Raw genomic sequence first — 10,000 nt, 5'->3', positions numbered from 1 at the left:
CAAACGATTCGCGATGAAATTCTCAAGTAAAACATCGCACCAAATCTTTTTAAACTTCCTGCAACGTTGTTACGTTATACAAAATCATAATCAATTACAAATCATTTTTTTTCATTCATGCACGTTTATCAAGCATTCCATTAATGCAACATCTCTAGCATTTACACTTAATCGATGCTGGATAATATTCAAAAGTTTAGAGGAACAAAGGAATTCGTCTTTTTCTCCCAACACATTTCTAGTTATTCTCTATTATGATTCTGGCTCTGATTTTATATCTAAAGGATCAAATTCCATTATTTCATACGATTCGACGCTATCCATCGTTTTAATATTTGGTGAAATTTCCTCGATTGGAATTACTATCGCACCATCTGGAATAGATGGGGTCTGTGGAGCGCAATGTGGCCGCCGGTAACTAGCATCTTTTATCGCTCGTTTGAGAGTCGCTTCCGCATCTTCTTTAGAAAACAAAGGATCAACATAGTTTACTGTCTGGTAAAACAAATTAATAACATACTTGAAATCCACGAAACGGATTTTCTTAGGAACACCTTCAGATGTTCCATTATATCGACCAACTCGTCCTGACCATGAGCATTGAGTGAAAAAAAATTTGGAAAAAAATAGATCGCGTATTCGGAAGCAATAGGCCTTTCCTTTTCCCTCCTCTATATGGAGCCCAATAATACGATTAGCCTGCATTTTCACATAAGTAACGAAATGCATGTCTTTAGCCTTTTCTTCCAATTTTTCCAACTCAAATAAGCAAGATACCGGCGTAAAAGGGAGTACCAATTTATCCGGGACTGATGGACTATTCTTGCTGGTTTCCGGAACTTCCTGCATAGGCCTTTCCTTTCTTACTGGCGCGTATGCTTTTCTATGTTTCTCCAGAGTTTTCATACTTTTTTCAATTACCGTCAACCTTCTCTGACAACGATTCATTTTTTTTAGCAGAGAGTCGAGTTTCTGGTTGTTATTAATCAACAGCTGCTCTATTTTCGATACAGATACATTTTCCGACGATTCATTCTGATCACTACTACTGTTTGTAGTTACACTCAAGGATACAGCGGAAGGCAACGAAGGATGTGCTGACTGTTGATTGCGCCCTTCCTGATCAGTCGGCATGTTTACTACTTCGATTTTGGTACAACTGCAACGGCATAGAAGATTTCTCGTCAGGATCGCAAAACCAAGTTTCTATTGTGTTATACAAACAATTTAGCGAACATACCCGATCTGAAAATTGCTGGGAATAGCATCCATATTCAACAGGCTTGATATTGGATTCTCTGGAGCTTCACTTGCTGGTTTCGGCAACGAGCTGTTGTTGGAAGATCCTTGGGCATTCACTCCGCCACAATGAGATACCGTGTTTTCAGCATTCACATTAAACGCATTAGAATTTGGATCACTATCTAGTCCTGCGAATAGTTTGGGATCACGCACGCACAGGAATTTAGGATGCCGATTGTAGTTCGTTTCGGAGGGAAATGTTTTGTTATGATTATGCTCAAATTCTATTATATTTCCTGCCAAACAACTTTCGATGAATGTCTTAACTAAAACATCGCACCTAATCTATTTACACTTCCTGCAACGGTATTTCAACAGCAACGAACATTATCAGCTCAAATTATTGTGAGATGTTCTACCTTGATGTTGACTTAGATGTTCTAAATTATAAACATTTTAAAAGAGGTCCCACCCTGATCCCCGGGTATACAAATACAAAAAAATGTAAATCTATCATTCAAACCGCCTAACAGAAAAAGTGTGAAACATCAAAATCATATCTTATTTATTTAAATCCTTTATTTTCCATTTGGACACGTTTATGAAGCATTCCATTACTACTAGATCTCTAGTATTTCCCCTTAATCGAGGTTTGTTAATTTTCAAAAGTTTAAAAGATGAAAGGGATGCGTCTTTTCCTGCCAACACACTTTCAGCTTTTCTGCATTATGATTCTGGTTCTGATTTTATATCTAAAGGATCAAATTCCATAATTTCATACGATTCGACGTTATCATTCGATTCGGTGTTTGTTAAAATATTCGTTCTTCGTGCTTTTCTGGGGCGGCTTGCAGTTTTTAACTTTGGAGGGCCATTTTCGAACCGTCTATTAGCCTGCTTAAGCACTTCTCTCAAGAACGATTCTGTATCTTCCTTAGTAAACGACGGATCGACATAGTGCACAGTCTCGTAAAACATATTAATCACATAAACGAAATCTTTAAAACGGATTCTCTGATTATTTGTCCCGCGAGCTTGCCCTGACCAATTGCATTGAGTCAAGAAAAATCTGGTAAAAAATAGATCCACTATTCGCAAGCAATATGTTCGTCCTGCACTTCGGTTACTAGCCATACTTTGTTTTAATGTTCTTCTTCTGGTACGTAACATACCTTGTAAGCGGGTTTTCACATAATTAACATAGTTCTTATCCCTAGCTAACTCTTCCATGTTTTCCAAGTCCAACAAACACGATACCGGCGAAAATAATGATAACGAATTATCTAGACTGCCTTTACTTGTGCTACTAGACTCTAGAGCTGCTTTGTCTGTTCTCTCTTTCGGTACTACACCTAACGACAAATGCATATCGACTTTTTTTTCCAACAAATTAATTTGTTTTTCATGTAATATCATCCTACGGTCCATTTGACTCAATTTCTCTAGTACCAAGTCGAGTTTCCGGTTGGTATCGATCAACAACTGCTCTACTTTCGATACTGATTCATTTTCCGTTGAAGTGCTGTGAGAATCAGGATTAAAAAGAGGTTTGAGAGAAGCAAGTGTATACCGTGGTACTGCCGTAGCATCCAATATCTTTTCAACGTCTTCTCTTTGATCGTTCCCATCGTCTGCAGATTTACTCAAGGATACACCAGAAGGCAACGAAGGATGTGCTGACTGTTGATTGCGCCCTTCCTGATCAGTCGGCATTGTTACTACTTCGATTTTGGTACAACTGCAACGACATAGAAGACAAATTTCTCGTCAGGATCGCAATACCAAGTTTCTAATGTGTTATACAAACAATTTAGCGAACATACCCGATCTGAAAATTGCTGGGAATAGCATCCATATTCAACAGGCTTGATATTGGATTCTCTGGAGCTTCACTTGCTGGTTTCGGCAACGAGCTGTTGTTGGAAGATCCTTGGGCATTCACTCCGCCACAATGAGATACCGTGTTTTCAGCATTCACATTAAACGCATTAGAATTTGGATCACTATCTAGTCCTGCGAATAGTTTGGGATCACGCACGCACAGGAATTTAGGATGCCGATTGTAGTTCGTTTCGGAGGGAAATGTTTTGTTATGATTATGCTCAAATTCTATTATATTTCCTGCCAAACAACTTTCGATGAATGTCTTAACTAAAACATCGCACCTAATCTATTTACACTTCCTGCAACGGTATTTCAACAGCAACGAACATTATCAGCTCAAATTATTGTGAGATGTTCTACCTTGATGTTGACTTAGATGTTCTAAATTATAAACATTTTAAAAGAGGTCCCACCCTGATACCCGGGTATACAAATACAAAAAAATGTAAATCTATCATTCAAACCGCCTAACAGAAAAAGTGTGAAACATCAAAATCATATCTTATTTATTTAAATCCTTTATTTTCCATTTGGACACGTTTATGAAGCATTCCATTACTACTAGATCTCTAGTATTTTCCCTTAATCGATGTTTGTTAATTTTTAAAAGTTTAGAAGATGAAAGGGATGCGTCTTTTCCTCCCAACACACTTTCAGCTTTTCTGCATTATGATTCTGGTTCTGATTTTATCTCTAAAGGATCAAATTCCATTATTTCATACGATTCGACGTTATCATTCGATTCGGTGTTTGTTAAAATATTCGTTCTTCGTGTTTTTCTGGGGTGGCTAGTAACTTTTAACTTTGGAGGACCTGCTTGGAACCGATAATTAGCTGCTCTAACGATTTGTTTCAAGAACGATTCTGTATCTTCCTTAGTAAACGAAGGATCGATATAGTGCACAGTCTCGTAAAACATATTAATCACATGAACGAAATCTCTGAAACGAATTCTCCGATTTGTCCCGCGACGTTGCCCTGCCCAAGTGCATTGAGTCAAGAAAAATCTGGTAAAAAATAGATCCACTATTCGCAAGCAATATGTTCGTCCTGCACTTCGGTTACTAGCCATACTTTGTTTTAATGATCTTCTTCTGGTACGTAACATACCTTGTACGCGGGTTTTCACATAATTAACATAGTTCTTATCCCTGGCTAACTCTTCCAAGTTTTCCAAGTCCAACAAACACGATACCGGCGAAAATAATGATAACGAATTATCTAGACTGCCTTTACTTGTGCTACTAGACTCTAGAGCTGTTTTGTCTGTTCTCTCTTTCGGTACTACACCTAAGGACAAATGCATATCGATTTTTTTCTCCAACAAATTCATTTGTGTTTCATGTAATATCATTCTACGGTCCATTTGACTCAGTTTCTCTAGCACCAAGTCGAGTTTCCGGTTGGTATCGATCAACAACTGCTCTACTTTCGATACTGATTCATTTTCCGTTGAAGTGCTGTGAGAATCAGGATTAAAAAGAGGTTTGAGAGAAGCAAGTGTATACCGTGGTACTGCCGTAGCATCCAATATCTTTTCAACGTCTTCTCTTTGATCGTTCCCATCGTCTGCAGATTTACTCAAGGATACACCAGAAGGCAACGAAGGATGTGCTGACTGTTGATTGCGCCCTTCCTGATCAGTCGGCATTGTTACTACTTCGATTTTGGTACAACTGCAACGACATAGAAGACAAATTTCTCGTCAGGATCGCAATACCAAGTTTCTAATGTGTTATACAAACAATTTAGCGAACATACCCGATCTGAAAATTGCTGGGAATAGCATCCATATTCAACAGGCTTGATATTGGATTCTCTGGAGCTTCACTTGCTGGTTTCGGCAACGAGCTGTTGTTGGAAGATCCTTGGGCATTCACTCCGCCACAATGAGATACCGTGTTTTCAGCATTCACATTAAACGCATTAGAATTTGGATCACACGCACAGGAATTTAGGATGCCGATTGTAGTTCGTTTCGGAGGGAAATGTTTTGTTATGATTATGCTCAAATTCTATTATATTTCCTGCCAAACAACTTTCGATGAATGTCTTAACTAAAACATCGCACCTAATCTATTTACACTTCCTGCAACGGTATTTCAACAGCAACGAACATTATCAGCTCAAATTATTGTGAGATGTTCTACCTTGATGTTGACTTAGATGTTCTAAATTATAAACATTTTAAAAGAGGTCCCACCCTGATCCCCGGGTATACAAATACAAAAAAATGTAAATCTATCATTCAAACCGCCTAACAGAAAAAGTGTGAAACATCAAAATCATATCTTATTTATTTAAATCCTTTATTTTCCATTTGGACACGTTTATGAAGCATTCCATTACTACTAGATCTCTAGTATTTTCCCTTAATCGATGTTTGTTAATTTTTAAAAGTTTAGAAGATGAAAGGGATGCGTCTTTTCCTCCCAACACACTTTCAGCTTTTCTGCATTATGATTCTGGTTCTGATTTTATCTCTAAAGGATCAAATTCCATTATTTCATACGATTCGACGTTATCATTCGATTCGGTGTTTGTTAAAATATTCGTTCTTCGTGTTTTTCTGGGGTGGCTAGTAACTTTTAACTTTGGAGGACCTGCTTGGAACCGATAATTAGCTGCTCTAACGATTTGTTTCAAGAACGATTCTGTATCTTCCTTAGTAAACGAAGGATCGATATAGTGCACAGTCTCGTAAAACATATTAATCACATGAACGAAATCTCTGAAACGAATTCTCCGATTTGTCCCGCGACGTTGCCCTGCCCAAGTGCATTGAGTCAAGAAAAATCTGGTAAAAAATAGATCCACTATTCGCAAGCAATATGTTCGTCCTGCACTTCGGTTACTAGCCATACTTTGTTTTAATGATCTTCTTCTGGTACGTAACATACCTTGTACGCGGGTTTTCACATAATTAACATAGTTCTTATCCCTGGCTAACTCTTCCAAGTTTTCCAAGTCCAACAAACACGATACCGGCGAAAATAATGATAACGAATTATCTAGACTGCCTTTACTTGTGCTACTAGACTCTAGAGCTGTTTTGTCTGTTCTCTCTTTCGGTACTACACCTAAGGACAAATGCATATCGATTTTTTTCTCCAACAAATTCATTTGTGTTTCATGTAATATCATTCTACGGTCCATTTGACTCAGTTTCTCTAGCACCAAGTCGAGTTTCCGGTTGGTATCGATCAACAACTGCTCTACTTTCGATACTGATTCATTTTCCGTTGAAGTGCTGTGAGAATCAGGATTAAAAAGAGGTTTGAGAGAAGCAAGTGTATACCGTGGTACTGCCGTAGCATCCAATATCTTTTCAACGTCTTCTCTTTGATCGTTCCCATCGTCTGCAGATTTACTCAAGGATACACCAGAAGGCAACGAAGGATGTGCTGACTGTTGATTGCGCCCTTCCTGATCAGTCGGCATTGTTACTACTTCGATTTTGGTACAACTGCAACGACATAGAAGACAAATTTCTCGTCAGGATCGCAATACCAAGTTTCTAATGTGTTATACAAACAATTTAGCGAACATACCCGATCTGAAAATTGCTGGGAATAGCATCCATATTCAACAGGCTTGATATTGGATTCTCTGGAGCTTCACTTGCTGGTTTCGGCAACGAGCTGTTGTTGGAAGATCCTTGGGCATTCACTCCGCCACAATGAGATACCGTGTTTTCAGCATTCACATTAAACGCATTAGAATTTGGATCACACGCACAGGAATTTAGGATGCCGATTGTAGTTCGTTTCGGAGGGAAATGTTTTGTTATGATTATGCTCAAATTCTATTATATTTCCTGCCAAACAACTTTCGATGAATGTCTTAACTAAAACATCGCACCTAATCTATTTACACTTCCTGCAACGGTATTTCAACAGCAACGAACATTATCAGCTCAAATTATTGTGAGATGTTCTACCTTGATGTTGACTTAGATGTTCTAAATTATAAACATTTTAAAAGAGGTCCCACCCTGATCCCCGGGTATACAAATACAAAAAAATGTAAATCTATCATTCAAACCGCCTAACAGAAAAAGTGTGAAACATCAAAATCATATCTTATTTATTTAAATCCTTTATTTTCCATTTGGACACGTTTATGAAGCATTCCATTACTACTAGATCTCTAGTATTTTCCCTTAATCGATGTTTGTTAATTTTTAAAAGTTTAGAAGATGAAAGGGATGCGTCTTTTCCTCCCAACACACTTTCAGCTTTTCTGCATTATGATTCTGGTTCTGATTTTATCTCTAAAGGATCAAATTCCATTATTTCATACGATTCGACGTTATCATTCGATTCGGTGTTTGTTAAAATATTCGTTCTTCGTGTTTTTCTGGGGTGGCTAGTAACTTTTAACTTTGGAGGACCTGCTTGGAACCGATAATTAGCTGCTCTAACGATTTGTTTCAAGAACGATTCTGTATCTTCCTTAGTAAACGAAGGATCGATATAGTGCACAGTCTCGTAAAACATATTAATCACATGAACGAAATCTCTGAAACGAATTCTCCGATTTGTCCCGCGACGTTGCCCTGCCCAAGTGCATTGAGTCAAGAAAAATCTGGTAAAAAATAGATCCACTATTCGCAAGCAATATGTTCGTCCTGCACTTCGGTTACTAGCCATACTTTGTTTTAATGATCTTCTTCTGGTACGTAACATACCTTGTACGCGGGTTTTCACATAATTAACATAGTTCTTATCCCTGGCTAACTCTTCCAAGTTTTCCAAGTCCAACAAACACGATACCGGCGAAAATAATGATAACGAATTATCTAGACTGCCTTTACTTGTGCTACTAGACTCTAGAGCTGTTTTGTCTGTTCTCTCTTTCGGTACTACACCTAAGGACAAATGCATATCGATTTTTTTCTCCAACAAATTCATTTGTGTTTCATGTAATATCATTCTACGGTCCATTTGACTCAGTTTCTCTAGCACCAAGTCGAGTTTCCGGTTGGTATCGATCAACAACTGCTCTACTTTCGATACTGATTCATTTTCCGTTGAAGTGCTGTGAGAATCAGGATTAAAAAGAGGTTTGAGAGAAGCAAGTGTATACCGTGGTACTGCCGTAGCATCCAATATCTTTTCAACGTCTTCTCTTTGATCGTTCCCATCGTCTGCAGATTTACTCAAGGATACACCAGAAGGCAACGAAGGATGTGCTGACTGTTGATTGCGCCCTTCCTGATCAGTCGGCATTGTTACTACTTCGATTTTGGTACAACTGCAACGACATAGAAGACAAATTTCTCGTCAGGATCGCAATACCAAGTTTCTAATGTGTTATACAAACAATTTAGCGAACATACCCGATCTGAAAATTGCTGGGAATAGCATCCATATTCAACAGGCTTGATATTGGATTCTCTGGAGCTTCACTTGCTGGTTTCGGCAACGAGCTGTTGTTGGAAGATCCTTGGGCATTCACTCCGCCACAATGAGATACCGTGTTTTCAGCATTCACATTAAACGCATTAGAATTTGGATCACTATCTAGTCCTGCGAATAGTTTGAGATCACGCACGCACAGTAATTTAGGATGTCGATTGTAGTTCGTTTCGGAGGGAAATGTTTTGTTATGATTATGCTCAAATTCTATTATATTTCCTGCCAAACGACTCGCGATGATTTTCCTTAACGAAAAACATCGTGCTAGAGCGATGTTTTCCTGGCTAGTAGAAATTCCCTTGCAACGAGGTAAGCAAACCCAAGTAGCATAAAATATTGTGAAAAAGTGTGGCAAACCAGAAATCTGTGTGCAGTGTGAAACGTAAATTTTTACGAACGTTTGACTAGGTGCACGCAGCATTACCCCGGTTTTCTTCCCGGTACAATGAGCGCTAGCGAGTTGTACAATGGCGTGGCCAATGGGTCACGTTCTAATGGTTGTGCTGATTCCGTGAAAACTCCGTTCCTAATCGGTGTTGCTGGCGGTACTGCTAGCGGGAAGGTAAGTAGTGGAGGAACTCCCAGAAGCACTGCATAATGCGCAATTTACGACGACGATGGCCCGGCCATAACAAATGCACCGAAAATAGAAGAGACAGTACATAGGAACCTTCTTTTACGAATCTTCTTCCTGTGGTGCAGTCGACGGTATGCAAACGCATCATGGAACAGCTGGGTCAAGCCGATATGGACCACACACAGCGTCAAGTGAGTGGACGAAATCTGACATCTTTACGTAATTCTATCGAAATACAAGTAAAGCACCGTGTTCGGCTTTCCCTCGTATTCTGCAGGTGGTGACCATCAGCCAAGATAGCTTCTACCGCGAGCTAACGGATGCCGAGAAGGCACGAGCAGAGCGGGGCCTGTTCAACTTCGACCATCCAAGCGCTTTTAATGAGGATCTTATGTTGCAAACGCTGCAGGACATTCTGCAGGGTAAGAAGGTGGAAATAAGTGAGTACGATTACCGGAATAATGCCGTCTGTCCGGAGAAGCGAATCACGATCTACCCCGCCGATGTGGTGCTGTTCGAGGGAATACTGGTCTTTTACTTTCCCGCCATACGTGACCTGTTTCATATGAAATTGTTTGTCGATACCGACTCCGACACTAGGCTGGCCCGGAGAGGTGAGCGTTTGTTGTAGCACATCAATCGCGTAGACGCAAGTAAATGGTGACTAGGCACTAACAAGGATTCGAACCTTTCATCCCAACTGCAGTTCCTCGTGATATCAATGAGCGTGGCCGAGATCTTGAACAGGTGCTGAACGCCTACATGACTTTTGTAAAGCCGGCTTTTGAAGAATTTTGCTCCCCGGTAAGTACACTCAATCATTGTGCTATCAATGGTGTATTCCTATTCATTCATTGATGTATCCTTCTAGACAAAA

General features: G+C 39.4%; 2 protein-coding genes across 19 annotated transcripts in view; one reads left to right on the top strand and one right to left on the bottom strand.

Annotated features, from left to right (window-relative positions):
* LOC125948428 (mitochondrial 2-oxodicarboxylate carrier) overlaps positions 1 to 8,733 on the bottom strand; it is an 11,477-nt gene extending 2,744 nt beyond the window's left edge. For 3 of the 16 annotated variants that reach the window (XR_007468576.1, XM_049674456.1, XM_049674450.1), the window contains exons 1-4: positions 4,888 to 5,062; positions 3,066 to 4,802; positions 1,241 to 2,980; positions 1 to 1,159 (exon numbers count right to left, since the gene is read on the bottom strand). The exon at positions 1 to 1,159 is cut by the window's left edge. Coding sequence is in view for 8 of the 16 variants with exons in the window: in XM_049674450.1 (XP_049530407.1) it covers positions 253 to 1,159; positions 1,241 to 1,272 (939 nt within the window). In the remaining 8 variants the exon portion in view is untranslated. Of the gene's footprint in view, positions 1,160 to 1,240; positions 2,981 to 3,065; positions 4,803 to 4,887; positions 5,063 to 5,134; positions 6,593 to 6,677; positions 6,853 to 6,927; positions 8,383 to 8,467 lie in introns of those variants that run through there. The other 13 variants (XR_007468582.1, XM_049674451.1, XR_007468578.1 and 10 more) reach the window with 12 other exon arrangements.
* A 148-nt stretch (positions 8,734 to 8,881) lies between these two features.
* The window catches only part of LOC125948430 (uridine-cytidine kinase), a 5,849-nt gene continuing 4,730 nt past the window's right edge, over positions 8,882 to 10,000 (top strand). For all 3 annotated transcript variants that reach the window (XM_049674458.1, XM_049674459.1, XM_049674460.1), the window contains exons 1-5: positions 8,882 to 9,108; positions 9,249 to 9,314; positions 9,401 to 9,737; positions 9,830 to 9,927; positions 9,995 to 10,000. The exon at positions 9,995 to 10,000 is cut by the window's right edge and continues 43 nt beyond it. In XM_049674458.1, the coding sequence (XP_049530415.1) occupies positions 8,992 to 9,108; positions 9,249 to 9,314; positions 9,401 to 9,737; positions 9,830 to 9,927; positions 9,995 to 10,000 (624 nt within the window). In that variant the 5' untranslated portion in view covers positions 8,882 to 8,991. The remainder of the gene's footprint in view (positions 9,109 to 9,248; positions 9,315 to 9,400; positions 9,738 to 9,829; positions 9,928 to 9,994) is intronic.

This window comes from Anopheles darlingi, chromosome 2 (genome assembly GCF_943734745.1).
Source record: "Anopheles darlingi chromosome 2, idAnoDarlMG_H_01, whole genome shotgun sequence".
NCBI lineage: Eukaryota > Metazoa > Arthropoda > Insecta > Diptera > Culicidae > Anopheles > Anopheles darlingi.
Note: the sequence above shows the minus strand (reverse complement) of the source record. Positions and strands in the feature narration are given on the sequence as shown.